Source organism: Anabrus simplex, chromosome 1 (genome assembly GCF_040414725.1).
Source record: "Anabrus simplex isolate iqAnaSimp1 chromosome 1, ASM4041472v1, whole genome shotgun sequence".
Taxonomy (NCBI): domain Eukaryota; kingdom Metazoa; phylum Arthropoda; class Insecta; order Orthoptera; family Tettigoniidae; genus Anabrus; species Anabrus simplex.
The window spans coordinates 1,017,443,954-1,017,467,084 of record NC_090265.1 but is presented as its reverse complement, the minus strand read 5'-3'; the positions used below and the strand labels follow the sequence as shown (position 1 = coordinate 1,017,467,084).

The 23,131-nt window shown below is 40.4% G+C and overlaps 1 protein-coding gene across 2 annotated transcripts in view; it reads right to left on the bottom strand.

Annotated features, from left to right (window-relative positions):
- The window catches only part of Rbcn-3A (Rabconnectin-3A), a 732,274-nt gene that overhangs the window by 144,366 nt on the left and 564,777 nt on the right, over window positions 1-23,131 (bottom strand). For both annotated transcript variants that reach the window (XM_067136957.2, XM_067136958.2), the window contains exon 48: window positions 16,891-17,089. In XM_067136957.2, the coding sequence (XP_066993058.2) occupies window positions 16,891-17,089 (199 nt within the window). The remainder of the gene's footprint in view (window positions 1-16,890; window positions 17,090-23,131) is intronic.

Sequence of the window (23,131 nt, the reverse complement as noted above, 5' to 3'; positions counted from 1 at the left end):
GATGAAGAGTTGACGTATTACCTAACGTAGATGGGAGTTTCACTTCCCTTGTTAAAAACCTAAGCTCCAAAGCTTGATTATGAATTTGGTTGTTGTTTAGAGGAGCCTAACATCTAGGACATCGGCCCCTATGGTACGAAATGAGACTAAATGCGATTACAATTTAAAAATAATAAAAAATTCATCCACTGACCAGAATTCAAAATGTGATGATGAGGAATGAACTGATGAATATGAATTTAAAACAATCAGTGGATAAGACGCACAATGCCTCACATTACCAGAAACAATATTACTGACCAAGGGACTGCTTCCAAAGCGACTGCTTCCAAAGCCCAATCCTAAATCGATGATGCTTGTCTAAATGGGCCAATATCTATGTCAATGATCCCGCTTAATGGCACTTATCGCTAGTAAAGGAGAACCATGGTATTTCTCAAGTTGCAGTACTAATAAAAGGTAGCGTAAACTCACGGTGTTCCAAACATTATGGTACTACTCACAAGTATTGTACCTCGTACAGGTAACGTAGACCTATGGTGTTTCTCACACAATGGAGCCACTCACAGCCAACGCAAACCGATGAGGTTCCTCACCTAGGTGTACTAATCACGGGCGCCGGTATTCCCGTGGTGTTCCTCACATAGTGGGTAACAATCACAGGCAATGCAGACCCACAGTGTTGCTCATACAGTGGTACAACTCACAGGCTACGCCCAGACCCGGGGTGTTGCTCGAATGGGTACGACTCATGGGTACTGGAAACCCACAGTCCACACGCACTGCTGCTACGAATCACAAACCTATTGTGTACTTGCAAGTAAAGGCGACCCATGGTGTTCCCCGCGTGATGGTACTAATCAAAAGTAGTTTCATGGTTCTAAGACAATCATCCCTTTGTTGCCCCTTTTAGCTGCCTCTCACGACAGTCAGAGGATACCGTGGGTGTATTTTTCGTCTGCATCTCCCACCCACAGGGGGTAGAGAGAGAGAGAAAGAAGAAGAAGGATTCGTCACTTCAAAAAATGAAGTAACGGACAAAGAATGACAAGGGCCACGAAGGACGTGAAAATGAAAGACTCCCTAGGCCTTGAATGCTCTAATACAGTCGGGGTCGGAAAAGAACAAGAGTTGACCAAGGGAGGTCGAACAGGATAGGCGAAAGTGAGGAGCCTGACACAAGTGAGTGGAAGCAATGGCAAGACTCAGCTAAGGACCCCGTGGTCGCAAACCCATGCTCCCAAGTGGAGAGCCCCTTGGGCCCCTTTCAGTCGCCTCTTACGACACGCAGGGGATACCGTGGTGTATTCTACATGTGCATCCCCCACCCGCAGGGGGAAGGCTCCAAAGCTTGTCTTCATTGTTCTTAAAGTTATATCTTGTTAAGACACTGTTGTTTAATTTACGGCTGTTGTTGTTATCAGTTGAAAAGATTTCCAGCAAAGCAAAGCAAGAAAACAAAAGAATTGAAAACATTTTCAGCAAATATAATTTTCAAAATTTAATCTTTAGTTCATGCTTTACCCAGCCATTCCTGCTTCTTTCCTTCCCAGATCCACTAAAATAATAATAATAATAATAATAATAATAATAATAATAATAATAATAATAATAATAATAATAATAATAATAATAATAATAATAATAATAATAATAATAATCTTCTCCTTTTCTGAATTACTTGTATTTGGCACTATGCCTGGATTAAGCCCAGTTTAACAGCCGGATGCCTTTTCTGACGCCAACCTTACGTGGAGTGATGTGTTCACTATTGCATGTTTCTGTGGTGGTTTGTAGTGTAATGTATGTTGTACATAAATGAAGATGTGTGTGAAGACGAATAGAAACACTCAGCTCACGAGTAAGAGGAATTAACCAGATATGGCTGAAATTCCCAGCGTGGCTGGAAATTGAACCTGGAGCCCTCTGAACCAAAGACCAATATACTGACCATTCAGCAAAGGATCCGGAATTTTCAATACAGTTAATATTATTGCAGAAATTTGACACTTCTCATTAAGGTCTCCTTAATATTGGTACACCTCTGTATACTAATTAAATAATATATATCATAGAGCACACTCTGGGTATCCCTGAACTTGTATACCGAATTTCAAAAAACTCTGTCAAGCTGTTTTCCCATGATGTTGAGACAGAGAGACAAAAATTGAACTGAATCTACTTTTGGCTTCACTATACCTAATTTGAGATAAATGCAAAGTATGAGGCCAAAATTTGAAGTGTACAGACAAAATTATAATTTTATTCATATAGATATAGCCAGCGAATCAACGCCGAACGTCAGGTGGCAAGAACTATCTTGACACCCTAGGGAAACCAATGGCTATGGGCAGAAGAGCTGACCCATGAAGGACTATGGATCCTCTGAAATCCACAGTAGATAGCCAACAACTTGAAGGTGAAAGAACTTGACGATTCAAGGGTGGATAAGAGGATCCATCTACAGGTAGCACTTGAAATCCATAGGAGTAGCTACCAACAGTATCTATTCTCATGTTAAGCGGTGGACGAGTTATGAGTTACCAATACAAGTACCTCAGTAAGAGAGTTCACATCACATCACGGCTGCCTGGTTAAAATGGCAGGAAATAAAGAAGTAACTGGTGTTATGTAACAAAAGAATGCCTGTCAAGTTGAAAGGACTGGGCCAGTCTTGACCTATGGAAGAGACACCAGGACCATGGCACACAGCTATATTCGAGCAATCCAGACGGCCAATATGAAGATGCGGAGGTGTGCGGCATTACTCGGAGTGACAGAATACACAATGAGTATCTGCAAAGCAGCCTTGGCACATGTGCCATCATCGATAAGCTGCAAGAAAATAGACTGCTCTGGCCTGGGCATGTTCAAGTATCTTTATTCACAGTTCTGAAAGACCATTTGCAATTCTTGAGTTTCAATTCTTTAAACTCTATCATACTCAAATTTTGTGAACCACTACTGTAAGAGGATCAAAGAGAAAGTTTTTGCCTTAAATATAACATGTGCAAGGAGTCAAAATTTAAATGGAAAAAGTATGAAATGATTGTGGTTACCGAGCCCCATTTGAAACTATTTTTTAAATACATTATACGTGAATGTGAACTGAGGGCGTACCTGGAGTGATCTTCTAATGACTTCAGAAGCTTTACACTGGATTAATACGAGGGAGGATCAAATATAAACGGGAATTGTTTTTTAAACTTATTGCACCAACCAAAAAAAATACACATATAGAAATGACTTTTCTACATAGTGTCCTGCCTTTGATACACATTTTCTCCATCGGATTGGTAAGTTTTTGATGCTGTCCTGATAGAAAGAAGAGGGACATATGCAGAGCCAGTTGCGCACAAACTCTTCTACACTTGCATCATCATCAAACCACTGTCCTCCTAGGTCTTGTCTGAGTGGTCCAAACAAATGGCAGTTGCAGGGCGATAAATCTGGACTGTAAGGAGAGTGTTCCAGAGGTGTCCAGTGAATTTCTTCCAGTTTTTCCCGCATTAACATGGCAGTATGCGGTCTTGCATTGTCATGGAGAAGAATGATGTTTCGCATTGGTTGCCAGCATTGTTTGTTACGATACACAGCTTTTGATCCATCCTAAAGGTGACAGTAATAGGCTGCATTAATTGTCGTTTGTTCATGAAGAAAATCCACCAGCAAAATGCCCGTGGAGTCCCAGAAAATGGTTGCAAGCACCCTTCCAGCAGAAGGGCGTGTTTTGGCCTTGACCGGACCTGCTTCGTCTCTTCGCTGCCACTCCATGCTTGCTTGCTTTGACTCTGGGGTGTAATGTTGCATCCAAGTTTCACCACAAATCACAATACAATGCAAGAAAACCTCTCCTTCCTCCTTGTAGTGACGCAGGAGTCTCTAAAAAACTTCTGACAAAGTTTTTTTGTTCCTGGTTGAAGAGACAAGGAACCCACCTAGCAGACAATTTTCTGAAATGGAGTTCATCTCGGATGACGGTTTGAACACTTCTGTAACTTATTCCTTACGGCTAAAACAATTTGCTAAATTTTTATTCACTGATTTTAACCAATAATGCCATGAATGGCAACAATGTTGTCTACAGTGATGCTTGTTCGCGGCCTCCTTTCATGAGGTTCATTTTCCGCAGCTTCTCTTTCTGCCACAAATTTTTTAGCCTACTCGAACATTCAAGTCTGCAGAAGTCCTCCTTGACCAAACTGTGCGTTGAGCCGTCTCAAAATTTTGGAAGGTTTGGTGCCCTCTTTTGTGAGAAATCTGATAATGATGTGTTGTGCAACAGACGTGTGCACCTCTTGCTCACTCATGGCATACTGAAGCAGCCCAGCTCTCCAACGTTGTTCGCGCGCAAACACCCCTTCTCCAGACACCCCCACCAACAACCTGGCAAAACCCTGTGTCAGAATTATTACTAACAGCAGCGGCACATTCTAATTCCCTTTTATATTTGATCCGCCTTCGTAAATTAGACTTCCAACATTGACTACCACAGCTTCTCTTCTGATGTTCTTGTGTGAATTAATACAGCATTCATTTCCCACATATTATGTTTCTTTACTTTATCTTTTAGTATATAAAGAAGCAACGCTAAACTCAGTCCACCAAGTGACCTCCAGAATAAGTGGTCCCTTTCCAACAAATATCAACAACCTCTTCTGAGGGCTGATGAGCACGTGGAGGTTAAAGCCACCTTCATGGCCTTGAGGTAAGAAATCACCCCTAAAGCCAGATGAACCAAATCAGTTAGTCAATGGCATAGAATGTGGAAGGAAAGCATTAAAGGTCTCAATGATATCACACGAGTGCATTATGCAGAGTCAATGAAACGATAGTGTTAAGCCACACAATCCGAGTATCAACTGGTGCCAGTCTGGGTCTGGGGCGACTGGTGTGAAATGTGTGACCAGATATGCAAGTGAGTAATCAGTCTATGAACAGCAAATCTGCTATTGATCCAACAATTATTACAAACAAGCTTTGCTATGGCTATCCGGTCTAGAAAGTCACGAATACTGGTCATGAGGATTTGTCATGCTGTCCACACGACACCTCGTAATCTGCAGGCCTTCGGGCTGAGCAGTGGCCGCGTGGTAGGCCAAGGCCCTTCAAGGGCTGTAGAGCCATGGGGTTAGTTTTGCTATGGCTAAACCATAGCAACATGGTACATGAGAGAATTGCTTCAGACTGGAAGGCTTCACATCACAGAACAAGAACTGATGACAAAAATTCAATATCTGTGTCTTATCAGAAACTCACTGGAAAGACTGCGTGCACTTCAGCACTGAAGATCATGTTGTCTATATCGCTGACATAGATGAAACTGGTCAGTATGGCATTGCATTTATAATCAACAAGCGAGTGTCTCATTGTTCAGAAGCATACGGACCTATCAATGAAAGGACATTGAGTCTCAACCTCAAAACCAAGGCGTACAAGCCACATCTGATCCAAGTCTACCTGTCAACCACTGCTACTGACAACCAAGAGATTGAAGAACTTTACGAGAGTTGAGAGAATATTATAGGAGCCCCGAAACCTGAGGGAATCAGTCATTCTAGGAGATTCTCATTCAACGGTTGGGAACACTTGCAGTTAACAATCATTTGCGAGGCACAGTGGGACGATACGGTTTAAGGGTATATAATGAACAAGGCAGCTGTCTATTTCAGTTTACTATCAATAACGGCTTTTCAATTATGAACACCATGTTCAAACATCACATAAGATGTCTGTTCACATGGACCTCCCCAAATGGACAATACAAGAATCAAACTGATTACATTCTTGTAGACCAAAGGCAGTGAATTTCCTTTAACAATATCAGAATGAAACCAAGTGCTGAATATGGGTCTGATCACGGTCTACTCTGATGATAGCTCCTGACCCATTTGACTTCCAATAAGGGCTTCAAAACATTGGAGCATCTGACCTTGAAGGAAGTGGCAGCATAGTGTAGGAGATAATACAGGAATTGATCATAGAAGCAACAAACAAGGTTCCAAAACCAAACACCATGGTGAAATGCCAAAACTAGATGTCGAAAGAAACTCTCTCACTGGTTGAGAAACATCTTAATATCATATTGACAATCACAAACCCAGAACACCAGGGATGACTGATGAAAAAGATAAACAATGACAAGCATGCTTGCTGGAAAGACAAAAATGAACACATTAAGTAGCTGTGCACTAACCCAGAGAACCATGCAATGGAGAATCACTTTGCACAACTATAAAACAATGTGAAATACTTGGCTCAAGAAATCAAGCCCTGGACACAGATATTATCAAAGACAACCAAGGAAATTTTACTGGTGTGAAAGGAATCGCCAAGGTGTGGCAGAAGTACTTTATCATTTGCTTTCAACACTGCAGTTCATGAAAGTCATAAGCAAACTCCTGCTTCATTGATGCTAGCGTTCACCCCCAATTCTCCACTCTCTAATCTGTGGTCTATTAACGATCTTCTACCTGACGTCGCAAATCCAGAGACGATTCGTGGTGCTTGGCACCGTGCACATAAAAATTTGAAAGTATATTACGCTAAGGTTCAACGTAACTATAATTATGGGCGATGACCGCACAATCTGTCTGCAAGTCACCAGGTTTATATGAAGTGCTGCGGACCATGTCATTAGTAAATTGGCCCCCAGGTTTCAAGGTCCCTGCACAATTTTGAAATTTTTAACCCCTGTGTCATTGTTAGTCAGCAATCCTGAAAAGAAGAGGATCAGTCGAGTCCATTTGTCGCAAGTCAAGATCCCCTAGTTATAAGATGATGCTTTAGAAACCATTAGTTATTTAAGGAAACTTAGTCGTAAGCAAATTTTTGGGGTAAATATCCGACAGGACACATTGGCAAGTTTATAGGTTATTTAAGACTTTAGTTGTAATAAGAATGGTCGTTTGAGACCATGTTAGGAATATTTAGTATGTCCTTTAGGTTAAGATTTTCATTCATTGTCATAACTAGGGATCCCTTGTAAAATTTTCTGGTATTAAGGTAAACTCCAGTGAACTTTCCTAATTTTATTTGGTCTCTTATGTTTGGTAAATTTTAAACATGCTTGCCCTAAAGATATCTGGGGTGAGGTTACCCTCCTTGCACAGAATTTTAACAGTTCCTGTTATGTAGTAATAGTTGTTAAGAAAAACAGAAAACCATCCTTCAGTCTACTATTCTATAAAGATTCTTCTGCATAGCCGTGGTATGGCTTTTCCTGTATGACTTCCTTTTCTGCTGCGGATTGATCTCTGTTCCAGTGATCACAATAACCTGGTCCAGACAGGGAACCTGTCGTGCCTGTTGAAAAGGGCACTATGAATTCCTGACCTGTTTGCATCCAACCTGGGAGTGCAGTGTCGCAGAATTCCTGGTGGTTGCAGTTGCCCAGTACTGTGCCATGTCTTACTACATGTTCACTGTGAGTTCGCTACTTGAGTAAACTAAATAAAGCTTCACTGGAGACTCTGGTGGGACTGAAAAGGGAAACTGTGTTGGCAGGCGGCTGATGTCATCTATCCTATGGACAGCAATACCTGTGGTCGAGCTTAGGAAATTCTGCTTCAAAGATACTCTTAGTAAGAGTCGCATCAAGATGTGGGTGATATGTGTTGGCATCAGTGTGTTTTCACAAAATTCAGACCTCCAGTTAAAACCGCCATTTAATGTAAAGTGTTATTTTTTAATTTATTATTGAGCAGATGGTGAGTTCATAAAGTGGATGGAATCATTTAATTCTTGACATAACACTAAAAATTTGTCATGAAATCGTCACTGAAGAAACTAAGGAACTCTCAGACATTTTCAAAGAATTCAATTAAATATTTGTTTGTTTGGTATGTGTTTTATTTGTTGTGAATATTTTGTGAATTTAAAGAATTTTCAGGACTTACAGGAAAGACTGTTGATATTTATTCAATCCTTATGAGTGTTGGAAGAAACTGAATTTTGGGTATCGGAGATCTTGTTGTAACCCATTTTTGTATCGCTCTGTAGTTGCCACGTGGAGGCTTCAGTCACGAAATCGTCGAGTTTTGCAATCAAATCCTCTAGAATATGTTTCCCACATTACCATATATGGTGCTGTAATCATATTGGTGAAAATAACAATAATTTTTATTGGTGAAAATGTTGGGTCGAATCATAGGTAGCTCTTCCCTGATTGGCTGTTTGAGTGTTTCTCAATTTCCAGCCTTTGGCTCCTTAGCAGGAGCAGGGCTCTGGTCCGCGTCTTTGGTTTTTGTACGTCTTAACGATCGGACTACCTTGTAAGGTGGTCCGCTCAGCGGTTCCAGTCCCTTAGGATAATCATGTTTTCTTTTCTTGAATGTTAAATTTATATGTAAATTAATTTGTTCGGAGTTTACCTTAGACCCTGGTTTTCACCGTTTGTTTTGTAATGCCTTAGCTTGTTAGCTAGGCATATCCTTTGTTTTGGAGGCAATTCCATCTTTTTAACCTTTTGTGTAATGTAAATTTTAATTTTTCCATTTGGGTTGCCTCCAGCAATGCAGTGTCAATTTAGGGTAAACCTGTGGAGCGATGCGTCTCTCACTGATGAGTATTAGGGGAGGACAGCAACTCTAAAGGCCTCTGCATTAAATTTCAAATTGCGTTGTTATTTTCTTTGCAAACCATTGATAATACTTTGTGAACCCTTTTCCTATTTGCAATGTAAGATGGTTGTAATTATGTTTACATTCCCTGTTAAATATCCCTTGTGAATTTCATTGTCAAGCTACGCTCACCTTCCTTAAAAGTAGTTAAAACACTTTATCACTATTTTAATTTTCTGAAGAACCATGGACAGAAAGCTTGTGTTTTGTATCAACTTGTTTTCTGGTTAATGTTATTCTTTTAATTGCTGTAATATTAATTTTTAAAATTTTTCTTAATTATTAAACCTGAAGAACGGTAATCGCTCGCATGTCTTTTTCCCTACATCACGTAAGATCACGTCCTCTGTAGGGTTTCCCGGCCTGCTTCCTATATCCTTTCTCTAGTTGTCATTTTGGTAATCCTGCGTATTGTTGTTTCTAGCCATGTGTATGTTGTTGAAATTTGAAATGTTTTTCATGGTGCATCATCGGCAGCTATATGTTACTTCAGGTTAGTTATTTTGGATTTTTACATTATTACTTGTTTGATATGTACCTTATATTATGTGACCAACTTTTAAAAGGGGGGGAGGGGTTACAATATTTAGAGATAGAAACGTTAAAAATTTCTTTTTTGCTAGTTGCTTTACGTCGCACCGACACAGATAGGTCTATTTTTTTTCTAGGGGCTTTCCGTTGCACCAACACCAATAGGTCTTATGGCGACAATGGGATGGGAAAGGAAGGAAGCGGCCGTGGCCTTAATTAAGGTACAGCCCCAGCATTTGCCTGGTGTGAAAATGGGAAACCACGGAAAACCATCTTCAGGGCTTCCGATAGTGGGATTCGAACCTACTATCTCCCGCATGCAAGCTCACAGCCGCGTACCTCTACGCGCACGGCCAACTCACCCGGTCACAGATAGGTCTTATGGCGACGATGGGACAGGGAAGGGCTAGGAGTGGGGAAGGAAGCGGCCGTGGCCTCAATTAAGGTACAGTCCCAGCATTTGCCTGGTGTGAAAATGGGAAACCACGGAAAACCATTTTCAGGGCTGCCGACAGTGGGGTTCGAACCTACTATCTCCCGAATACTGGATACTGGCCGCACTTAAGCGACTGCAGCTATCGAGCTCGGTACGTTTAAAACTAGAAAAGCAGCTGGAATTGACAAGGTTTCGGGGGATATACCAAAGACAATGGGTTGGGATATAGTACAATATCAGAAGTTCTCATCTGATTATTGTTTGCAAGAAGGAGCTATATCAAATGAATGGAGAGTTGCTATAGTAGCCCCTGTGCATAAAGGAAAGGGCGATAGACATTAAAGCTGAAAATTACAGGCCAGTCAGTTTGACATGCATTGCATGTAAGCTTTGGGAAAGCATTCTCTCTGATTATACTAGACATGTTTGCGAAATTAATAACTGGTTCGATAGAAGGCAGTGTGTGTTTAGGAAAAGTTATTCTACTGAAACTCAACTTCTTGGATTCCAGCAAGGTATAGAAGATATCCTGGATTCAGGAGGTCAAATGGACTGTATCGCGATTGACCTACCTAAGGCATTTGATAGGGTAGATCATGGGAGACTACTGGCAAAAATGAGTGCAATTGGACTTGACAAAAGAGTGACTGAATGGGTGGCTATGTTTCTAGAAAACAGAACTCAGAGAATTAGAGTAGGCAAAGCTTTGTCTGTCCCTGTAGTAATTAGGAGGGGAATTCCTCAAGGCAGTATTATTGGACTTTTATGTTTTCTTATATACCGTATTTACTCGCGTATTAGACCCCTTTTTTTTCTCACTTTTACAGCCAAAAATAGTAAAAGGGGGTCCAATATGCGATAACCTCAAAATTTTGTGCAGCGAACACATGACTTCCAGGTTATAAAGAGCTATAAATTGTACGTGTAAACATTCTAAACGTACTATTAGTTAACAAACTTGGAATGTATTTAAGTTATACGGGCTATTTTCGTCGGAAGGCAGCATTTCTAAACGTAAAAACAATAAATGGGGAACACGACTTTTAGGCCTACGCTACATATAAAAGTCCATTTTGGATACTCATATCACGTCATTTGTTACATCTCATTAACTCCTCTGGTGAGGCTGATGTCAGGAAGAGCATACAGCCGTAAACACTCAATACGAAGATTCGTCTTGCTTCATACTCGATCCCGTAGAAGAAAGGGATAAGGGTATCGTGTTATCATATAATTAAATATTGATACAAAATAACTTAATGACCAGTCATTTGTCTCTCTTAGTTCAGCAGAGTAGGCCTAGCACACAGTAAACCCGATCACTGCTTTCATTTGAATTATCGCCTTGCGCCGCCAACTTCCCTGCCTTGCTACCGGCGTGTCGGCATTCTAAGTGTTGTCATCTTCACTGCTATCTCTCATCAGTCGCGTCAGCCATGCTTCATTCTCTTTGAACCATGCACTGCAATCAAGAGCATACGATGTCCCGTCTTTTTGAACCTTTTAAAAATAATTTTGTTCCCGACTATAGAGTCTAAACAGTGTAAATCTATTCCCAGATGGTCTCTGATATTCCTAATTGGTGTGTATGTAGCAGAAGCCACTCCTTCCGAATAAAGCCATGCCAAACCATCAGCTGATAACTAGCGTATGTTACGAGTTGTACTTCCGAATGTAATACATAGTAACTGGAAACATTCTTCTGATAACTGCGGCTGTTGAAACACAGATCCCTATTTTTAAGCACATTTCATGCTTGTTCTCTACATTTATCACATCAGGATTTGCATAAACAGCTGTCCATGAGATAAGACAGACCACATTGTTTAGGTTAGGTATATTATCGCCCTGATAGTGCCAAAAGTTTGACGGAAAAAATAAAAATAAATAACAGGAAAATATACCGCATTTATGGATATCTACAGATGTGGCGGTAATGCGTTTTATTATCATAATGTTTAATTTTGTATGTTCGTTGTCTCTGTTTTTATTAACGCATACCCTAGTATGTTTTGTTTGGCGTCTCCGAAAATCGTTTAAAGTACGTGGGGACATAAAATTATTATTGTTATTTGTTAGGTACGTTGGCGAATAAAGCAATAGTTTTAATTGGATAGCTTTTATCACGTTATAAACTTACTTCTCTCCAAATATATACCATTGGCCCGAGTTAGGAAATATTAAATGACCACTTTGTTAATGATCTCGCCTGCTGTATAAATAGCAACAACCGCGAATATTTCTCAACTGAAGTAAACTCGTTTCCTCATCCCGAGGTGGTACAGCTCTTTTTAGACACCCCCGGTGGAGGGGAGTTACATGTACTGCTTTTACCGCATATCAACCTTCCTGCCATTCGTAAATCTCTGGCAGTACGGTACCGGGAACCGAAGTCAGACCCCCGAAAACAGCAACTAATTGTGCTAACCATTACGCTGGCGGACATTATTAACTACAAAATACAGACATATAGCATGACTTATGCATGCTTCCAATGCGCGGGTTGGACATGAAGGTAGGCCTATTCATCTATTTGTGTGACGTCATCAGAGCTGCAGTAGACCTACGCTACAGAGGTGGACATTTCTTAACTACGAAACACAGATGTACCACATGGATTCGATGAGTTTTCATTACGTAGGTCGTACGGACGAAACTATTCACAAATTTATGCGACGTCATCAGAGCTGCAATAAGACTTGTACCCGCTTCGAAGCGGAATCGTCGTCGTTCTCTGACGAATTACGTTGGGGGGGTCTTATAGGCGAGATTTCTTTTTTCATTTTCTTCGTCTCGAAAACCCAGGGGGGGTCTAATACGCGAGGGGGTCTAATACACGGATAAATACGGTATATATATCAATGATGTGTAAAGAAGTGGAATCAGAGATAAGGCTTTTTTTTTTTTGCTAGGGGTTTTACGTCGCACCGACACAGATATGTCTTATGGCGACGATGGGATAGGAAAGGCCTAGGAGTTGGAAGGAAGCATCCGTGGCCTTAATTAAGGTACAGCCCCAGCATTTGCCTGGTGTGAAAATGGGAAACCACGGAAAACCATTTTCAGGGCTGCCGATAGTGGGATTCGAACCCACTATCTCCCGGATGCAAGCTCACAGCCGCACGCCTCTACGCGCACGGCCAACTCGCCCGGTAGATAAGGCTTTTTGCAGATTATGTTATTCTGTACAGAGTAATAAATAAGTTACAAGATTGTGAGGAACTGCAAAATGACCTCAATAATGTTGTGAGATGGACGTTAGGCAATGGTATGATGATAAACAGGGTTAAAAGTCAGATAGTGAGTTTCACAAATAGGAAAAGTCCTCTCAGTTTTAATTACTGCGTTGATGGGGTGAAAGTTCTTTTTGGGATCATTGTAAGTACCTAGGTGTTAATATAAGGAAATATCTTCATTGGGGTATTCACATAAATTATGATTGTAAATAAAGGGCACAGATCTTTGCACATGGTTATGAGGGTATTTAGGGGTTGTAGTAAGCATGTCAAAGGGAGGGCATATAAGTATCTGGTAAGACCCCAGCTAGAGTATGGTTCCAGTGTACGGGACCATCACGAGGATTACTTCATTCAAGAACTGGGAAAAATCCAAAGAAAAGCAGCTTGATTTGTTCTGGGTGATTTCCGACAAAAGAGTAGCATTACAAAATTTGCACTGGAAAGACTTGGGAGAAAGGAGACGAGGTGCTCGACTAAGTGGTATGTCTTTTAAAAATTTGTAAAATTTACAGTGTGTTATTTTCCACCTATTCAATACAATCAATCATAAGATTACATTAATCTTGTTCTTACATTACATTCCTTGTAAATTACATGTCTTACCAGACACATTACATAACATTAATCTTATGACTGATTGTACTGAATAAGTGGAAAATAACACACAATAAATTGTATACAATTTTAAAAGAAGTCACTTTCTATATGGATTTAAAAAACAATGAATTTTATAACTTGCAATAAGTGGTATGTTCTGAGCTGTCAGTGGAGTAATGGCATGTACTGACATCAGTAGACAAATAAGTTTGAGAGGTGTCTATAAAACTATACAGATCACAATATGAAAAAGTTGGAATTCAAGAGGACTAATTGGGGCAAATATTCGTTTATAGGAAGGGGAGTTAAGGACTGGAATAACTTATCAAGGGAAATGTTCAATAAATTTCCAATTTCTTTGCAATCATTTAAGAAAAGGCTAGGAAAACAACAGTTAGGGAATCTGCCACCTGGGCGACTGCCCTAAATGCAGATCAGTAGTGACTGATTGATTCCTTTTCTCAAATCTTCTGGGATTTTGTTTCCCTCCCAGATCACTGAAAGCACTCTATATAGCCAATTTATGCCTGGTATTCCAGCTAACTTGATCATTTCTGAGGTGAGATCATTGAAGACTGAGAACTTTCCATTTTGCATGTTTTTTAGTGCTACTTCTACTTCAAGCTATGTGAATGTGGGATGGCTTTTCTGGATTTAATCTATTCTACAGCTGGTGATTACCGTATTTACTGTGGTATTAGACCTCCCCTCCCCGGCTTTTTAGGACAAAGAAAATTTAAAAAATCTCGCATACAAGACCCCTCCACGTAATTTGTCAGAGAACAATGATTCCGCTTCGAAGCGGGTACAAGCCTTTCTGCAGCTCCGATGACATCACACAAATTTATGAATAGTCTTGTCCGTATGGCCCACGCAATGAAAACACGCGTCAAAGTCATGCGGTACATCTATGTTTGGTAGTCAAGAAATGTCGCCTTCGTAGCCTATGCCTACTGCAGCTCTAATGATGCTGTACAAATAGGAGAATAGATTCGTGTTCGACCTGCGCAATTAAAGCACGCACGTCATGCCATATGTCTGTTTTTTTCTTTGTAGTTAAGAATGTCCCTAGCATAATGGTTAGCAGAATTAGCTGCCATTCTCGGGGGCCTGAGTTCGATTCCCGGTACCGTACTGCCAGAGATTAAAGAATGGCAGGAAAGCCTCCAATGGTGGGGGCTGCACCACCTCGGGATGAGGAAACGAGTTTACTTTAGTCAAGAAATATTCACGGTTGTTGCTATTAATATAGCAGACGAGATCATTAACAGAGCGATTGTTTAATACGGTATCTTGTAACTCGATCCAATATAGCCTATGTAGTCTCTGGAGAGAAGTAGGTTTAAAACGCGATAAAAACTATCCAATCATAATGACTGTTTTACTCGCCAATGTACCTAAATAATAATAATACTGATTTTACCATTTTACGATTTTCGGAGGCGCCAAACAGAACATACTATGCGTTAATAAAAATATGGAGGCAACGAATGTGCCAAATTAAACATTATGATAATAAAACACATTTCTATGACACCTGCTAGATATCCATAAATGCGACAAGCTTTCCTGTTATTTATTTTTGTTCTTTCAGTGGTGGAACTTCGACACTATCCGGGCACTCAGTAGCATACGTAACCTAAACAATGCAGTCTATCTCAATTACAGCTGTTTAGGTAAATCCTGATGTGATAAATGTAGAAAACAAGCATGAAATATACTTAAAGGTCTGGCTTTCAAGAGGCGCAGTTATCCAAAGAATGCTTCTAGTCACTATGTATTACATTCAGAAGTACTCCTTGTAACATATGCTAGTTATCAGCTGGTGGGTTTACAACGCTTTTTACAGCACGGCTTTATTCAGAAGGGGTGGCTTCTGCTACACATACACCAACTGGGAATAATAGAGACCATCTCCAGAAACCATGTGCGAATAGATTCTCAATGTTTGGACTCTACAGTCGGGAACAAAACTATTTTTTAAGTTGCAAAAAGACGGGATATCGATAACTCGCGATTGCCGTGAAGATGACATCATTTTGAATGACAACACACCGGTAGCAGGGAAGTTGGTGCAGGTTGGTGGCGCAAGACCACAATTCAAATTAAAGCAGTGATCAGGTTTACTGTGTGGTAGGCCTACTGCTTAACTGACAGACACAAGTGACTGCCATTACATTCTTTTGTATGAATATTGCATAATACTATACCTTATCCCTTTTCTCTATGGGGTCGAGTATGAAGTGAGACGAATCTTCGTAGTGAATTTTTACGACCAGATGCCCTTCCTGACATCTACCTCATCAGAGGAGTTAATGAGATGACAACTAAAACTGACTATATTTACTGTAGGCGTAAAAGTCATGTTCAAAATTTTTCTTTTTAAATTTAGAGATACTGCCTTCAAACAAAAATAGCCAGTAAAACTCAGAATACCTTCATTAGTTTGTTACAGAATAGTCGAATGTTTACATGTACAATTTATAGCTCTTTATAGCCTCGAATTCATATGTTCACTGCACAAAATTTGAGATTATCGCATATTGCACCCCCCCTTACTTTTTTTGGCTGTAAATGTGGGGAAAAATAGGGGTCTAATACGTGAGTAAATACAGTAATAAGCTAACTGGTGAGCTCATGTAGCCCAGTTAGAACAGATGAAAGGTAAAGGATGCAGCTAGTCTTGTGCCAGGTAACAGAAGGGAAGGTTTCCTTCACCAGAGGCAACTGAAAAGCTGGGTTTACAAAAAGCAGGCCAATGTCCCCAGGGAAGTATCTGAGTGGACCAGTGTGTCATAGTGTCATGGTCGTCAGTAATAAACTGCCTATAGTAATAGGAGAAGTGTGAGAAATAATATCATCCAAGAAAATAGCCATGGTTTTGTTAGTAGGAATTTTCAGGATGAAATTGTTAATGATAATCTTCCAGAATGTGAGTTCGACTCTCATCTGCTTCTTTGTGCAGAGGCACCAGTTATAATTTGTTTATCGTTTATTTTAAGTTCCATTGTGATGTTCATTTGTAGGCTCTTTTGCTGTTTTATTTGTGTCGATTGTTTGTGTTGTCTGTCACTTCAGACTCTCATGTTTGGTCATGGGTTAACCCATATTTTGCTTGACGTGACTGTGTTCATGTATTCGAATCTGTGATATTTTGGGCGATAATTATATTTTATGCCTTTAAATAATAGTTCACATTTACGTATTTTATGCACCTATTTATACTGCCCATGATTATTTAGAGTTCAGTTAGAGATTTTATTACTGACATACCACCCCTGAGGAGCTAGCTAGGTACATTTAAGGGAATGATGGGGTGCAAAATATAAGAACACAATTTCAGGTAGAAGGTTCTATCATACAATTAATTATAAAAGGCTTCACCACAGAAAGGAAAGTCTTATCACATTTTCTTTGTGCTTGGAAGAGACAAAATTATTATAATTCTTAAAAGAAATTAACTCACTGAAAAGGAGTATTCTGTTTTTCTAGCAGGGATCTATATTTGTGGATTGCTGGTCCAGATGAAGTAGACTCTACAAAACAGCCAGGAATGTAGTTAGCCGGAGGAGGTCGTCTCTCATCAAGTTCCTCCTTGAGTATGTCTTGCCACTGGCTCACTACTCGTAGTGTGGCATGGATAAGCGGGCTGAGCATAGGTAACTCTGTTGATAAACAAAACAAGAGATGTCACAAAATGCTAATATATATTCCAAGTATTAGTATAATAATATCTCTTAATAGTGATCACAATATGCCCTGAGTTAAAAGAAGAAATAATGTATATTCAAGGCTATATTTTCCAGTGTTCAAAATACTTGTCCTTTTCAGTGCAGCAGCAATTTTTTATAAAATAATTTTCTTGAATGAATAATTTAATTAATATAAATTATTACTATTAGCGTATGATGTGTACATGACAATCAAAATGTACAACAATAATACAAATAGTTTTTTTTTTTTTTTGCTAGTTGCTTTACGTCACACCGACACAGATAGGTCTTATGGAACGATGGGACAGGAAAGTCCTAGGAATGGGAAAGAAGCAGCTGTGGCCTTAATTAAGGTACAGCCCCAGCATTTGCCTGGTGTGAAAATGGGAAAACACAGAAAACCGTCTTCAGGGCTGCCGACAGTGGGGTTCGGGGTTCGAACCCACAATCTCCCAGATGCGAGCTCACAGCTGCGTGCTCCTAACCGCATGGCCAATAATAATAATAATAATAATAATAATAATAATAATAATAATAATAATAATAATAATAATACAAAATATACAAGTTGGTGACAGCATCAGGACTTCACTTTTATATTTTAATGTCCAAATTTTTTATCCATGTGATCACTTCTGGTGTTACTTCAAAGAATTCCTCCACAGAACCAGGAAATGCACATAGGGGGCACTCTAGAACTATGTGCTTGATAGACTGCACTTGAGCACCACAGTCACAGCAGGGAGAATCTACCCATCCCCATGGATGTAAGGCTGCACCAGTCCTACCAACACAACATCGGATCCTGTTTAGGGTTGACCAAATTGCACGGGGCAAAAGGAAACCAGCCAGTTTCATGCTGGGGTCGGAGATATCACACAAACCATGGGGAGACGACATCCTCCACTCTTCTCTTCAGGCATTCCCGGAATTAAACTGGGGATATGACAGGTCCAAAGCTGTCTTCCACACTGGTTTTCTTGATTTTAGCCTAGTTGTAGTGTGCTGCTTTATATCTTGATGTATAGGAAGGGTCTCATTCTTCACTATTCTGCACGATAAGCTGGTAAGTGCTAGTTGTCTCCTTATATGAGAGCGGGAGGAGATATTACAAAGGACAGGTAACCATTGCACTGGAGTCGAGTACAGCGTGCCGGATACAATACGCATAGCCTGGCGAAGTTTAATATCAATTAGGTTGCAGCGAGAGTTATTTAACCATATTCTGGCACAGTACTCAGCTGTAGAATACACCATGACCAAGGTGGTAGTTGGCAAAATATTGGCGTCAGCTCCCCATGAAGTTCCAGCTAACTTGCTCAGCAGGTTATTCCACGTCATAAGTTAGGCGGCTGTTTTTTTCTATGCGACTTCGATATGTCAATGTTACACCTATGTATTTTGGTGTACTACTGCATTTCAAAAGTTGATTCCTGAACCATATCCTACGTTGAAAAGTAGCCTCTAAGTTGTTGAGATGGAATGCGGCTATTTCTGTCTTCAAAGGACTTGGTTGAAGTCTCCACTTCCTAAAGTATTCATCCATCACCCGCATATCTTCGGACAGTGTATCCTCTGCCTCCTTGAAAATAGATCTCTGTACTGTTAGGTTTATACCATTGGCATAAATGAACTTACGTGCTGTAGTTTCTGGAATATAATGGATGTACAAATTGAACAGTATAGGGGCTGCAGTAAGCCGTTATACAATTTGTGAAATCTACTCCTGGAATTTCCAGAGAATACCTGAAATAATCAATTACTCAATACATTATCAATGAGAGTAATCACTTTAAGACAAGGTACAATCTTGATGAGCTTCAGGAGGAGACCCTCTCTCCAGACAGTGTTATAGGCTGCTGACAGATCAAGGAAAACAAAAACATTTTAAAATTTCTTCTCAAAACCGATCTTATGATGTTAAAGCAAGGACTTTGTCACCACAGTGTCGCTTGGGGCGGAACCCAGCTTGCTCTCTTGGGATCAGGTGTTCAATTGCAGGAGCTATCCTGTTCAGAATTAACCTTTCCATTAGTTTATATGTAACACACAGTAGCAAAACTGGCCTGTAGCTCTGGGGTAGAGAAAGATTCTTTCCTGGCTTCAGTATTGAGATTATTTTGGTTCTCTTGAATACTGGGGGTACACGACCAGAGTGCAGTATACTGCTAAAGGATGCCAGCCAACATACAGTTGTGGGGCCACCGTTCTTCAGCAGCTCAAAATATACACCATCAAATCCATCTGCTTTACCGTTCTGGAGGGACTTCAGGCCATGCTGTACTTCCTCTGGGGAAAATGGTCGAGAGTAGATGGTATGAGTTTCAGTTTGTCTTAACCGCTTGAGCTCAGATCAAATTTTTCTTCTGTATTTCTTATCTTTCATGGGCCTGGATGAGGAGACAATGTAGTTGGTAATGTTCTCTAAAATTATAGATGATTGTTTTCTTGCTGGCTTGTTTGAAAAGTCCAATTTTTGGGTAAGTGACCAAGCTTTCCGGCTTGAGTGAGTAAAGCTGAGCCTTTCAACAGTTTTGTTCCACTTTTCTTTCCTGGCACTGTCCAAGGATGCCAGCAGTTCAGTAGCTTTCTCATGACTTGTCTTGTTCGTACTCTTTGTATATACAGCTAGTTTCCTCACTCCAGCCAGGCATGTAAACTTTATGGAATCCTCTCGGGATACTTCGCTTAGCAGCAGCTTTTATTAGTCTCATGAAAGGATTGTAGTTCTCAGGAAATGGTTTCACCATCTAATATTAGCATCAGTGTACAAGGAGTACAGTTTACAGTCAGCTCTCTGAAAATTCCGCCGAGCTTTAGGTGTTGATCTAATTATTGGGATTTGCAGACCGATTTTGTAGAATATGGGCCTATGTTGGCTTCATGGGAAACTTTGATTTATGTCTGAATGACACCTGGTTGAAGATGAATAGACTTCTTTCTCCTTAATTTGCTGGATTTTGAAGCCTTCTTAAAATTATCCCCCCCATACAGGATTTTAATGTTGCCATTGATGCTTTCACGGCCCGTACTTAGAGACATGATACTGTATAGACTTTTGGGCTTATGCCGTGTTAAGAAAATAAGGTGAAATTCCTTACGTTTCGCAGAGAACTGTGCTCTGCGTCATCAGAAGAAAATCTTGACTGTCCACGAGAAAGGCTTCTTAAACAGTGACTTTTTGAAATGTAGACGTTATAATAGAAGTGGAAATGGTACGTTCATTCGCCACCAGATGGTTCCCTGGACGTAGCACAGCACTAGCGTTCGAAGCGGAAGCTGACCGATCCATCACAGAATCAGTCTAAGAGGGTCACGTAACATGTGTACGTAACATATGACATTGACACAAGTCTGGAATGAAACATCTGGCGATGAGGAACGTACGAATTTGGAAAAAACAAAGACGAAATAACAATAGTGAAGGGACAGGGAAGGGAACTACCTACGTAAATCCTTAATGGCTGGCAACCAGGCATTACTTAATTGATAACCAGTGTCCCTGTTGAAATTGTTAGGATTTCTTCGTATTTCCACAGCTTCCCGTATAATCCTGGACCTGTAGTGTTTAGTGTGGGTAAGAGCTCGAGCATCTTGGAAGATGACATCATGAACCGACGATAGAGCATGCTCAGCTATTGCTGATTTGTCTGGCTGGTTGAGACGAATATTGAACGTTCCTTGATATGGGTACCAATGGACCGGCATGTTTGGCCGACGTATACCTTATCGCGAGTACAGGGAATTTCGTATACCCCAGGATGTAAAAATAGGGACAATTTGTCCTTGGTTTTACTCAGACTGTGAGCAATTTTAGTGGCGGTGCCAAGCACAGTTTTTATATTGTGTTTGCGGAGGACCTTGGCAATTCGATCTGTGGTGTTGTGAATGTAAGGCAAGTAAGTAGTTCCCTTCACTTCTTCCTTCTGTGAGCTTTGCCTGGTCATTCCTCTAGAATGCAGGGCTCTATTAATCGGCAAATCGCTGTAACCATTACCCTTGAACGTGACTTTGAGTGCGTCCATTGCCACCTGGATATTTGATGGCTCACAAATTCGTATCTCTCTCTTGGCGAGTGTCGTGAGTGTGCCTTGTTTTTGTGTTGGATGATGGTGAGAATCTGCATGAAGATAGTGATTTGTGTGGTAGTTTCATCATCCAAACGAGCGGGCTTAGCTAGTATGTATGGAAAAAAATACAATGAAATATTGGCGCACATTCTATCGCAGCAAGTCTCGCACCTACTGACATCTATAACGCGATCACAGAACTACACTAAACAACAAGAGACGAGATAACATGTCCCACCCAGCAGATAATTTTCGAAGGCCCTAGAAGAGTTAACTCGTCACTACCCGACTGAACTACTGGTAGACAAATTAACTCGTCATGCCCGGCTAAGAGGTTAAAATGAAAATTCATTGAAATAGTTCATGCAATACAGAACCTTATACAACAGAACCTTTCTGGCCAGAGTTGTAAGTTGAAATATTTTCACATAGCAGTTTTTCTATCACAATGACAAATACTAGAAACTGAAGCATATTTGCTAGAGAAGCACTTCTTTTACATGTTAGAAATATACATGACAGATTTTTAAGTTAATGAGCTTGCTAGTGCAACAGCATACTAACATATACATGTTTTCGGCAAAACTGGAAAAGAAAAGGCTAGGACTGAGACGGAAGTGTCCATGGCCGTAAGTAAGGTACAGTCACTGCATCTTCCCGATGTGCAAATGGGAAACCATGAAAAGCCTCTTTAGGGCTGCTGGTGGTGAGGTTTTAACCCACTCATCTTGGTCAATCAGGGAAATCTACTGATCCATGGAAAAACAAAGTAAGCCTAATATGGTATTTGGTACCAGGTAACTAGTCAAGCAATTTTTATATCTATTCACAATATATCCAGTATGCGATACACAGCTTGGGAAAATTGACACGATTCAAAACAGCATCCCTCCTTTTTGATCATCCATCTTTGTTACAGAGTTATACCTTTCAGCACTTAGTTTCCAAGCCTCTTTGAATTAACAAAGCACCTGCTCGACCCTCTACCTGCAACAAACAGAGTGGCCTCTTCAAATTCTACGTCTTTTACATTTAAATCATTAAAAATTTAGTTTAACCACCCTCTCCTAGGTCTCTTGCTTCTCTTACTTTCCATACCTAACGAGGAAACTACTTGAGTGCGAGGTTGATAGTGCAATGTTTATTTATGACCATTCAAAAGCATTAGTACTAACAATAGTATATACAAGATGTAGAGTGCAACCTCGTATGGAATGTATTTGGTATGCTTCACATATTCACAAAATGTTCAAAACAAACCTTTAACTTACACTGTGAGCACTGAATAAAAAATGACTTGCCACCATGATCACAAAAGTTGCACCATCAAGATCAAAGGCAAACTCCTTGGGAGTTGTAAAGCATTCAGGACAATCACCTAAGTATCCACTCTTACAAACACAGACTCTGGATGTCTGAATGCCTACAAAAGGTATTGTGACAATGAAGCCCAAGAGTGCCGGCGGCCTGGTAAGGTTACAATGGCAGTAAGAGGAGACAGTGTGCGCGTGGGGAGCAGTGAGAAAAAATACTACTACTGGATTGTTGAAACTCGTGATAAGGAAGATTCTTAGAAGCAGCTGGAAGCTGGTTAACAATGAAGAAGGTGCCCAGAATGATCTGGAAATGGATATGCAAACATGTTCTGCAGGCCCATTTAAAGAGCAAACTCGGAGAGAGTCAGTCTTGAGCGAGTCAACTTTATGTCAAATGTGAAAGATTTGCGAGGTGGTCATGGGTTCTGTGCAACTACTGCAGTGAATCAAGATGGTTTTGATTACACGGTGTGCTGTGAAGTTGAACTATTCAGGAATGAGGCTGTGCAGTGAGAAGCCTGTTGGAAAGTTGGAGTTTGATGTGCTGGAGTGTGGTGCAGTTGGCTGAGCGAGCGAGTGAATAAGTGAATTGGAAAACTTAAATGCGA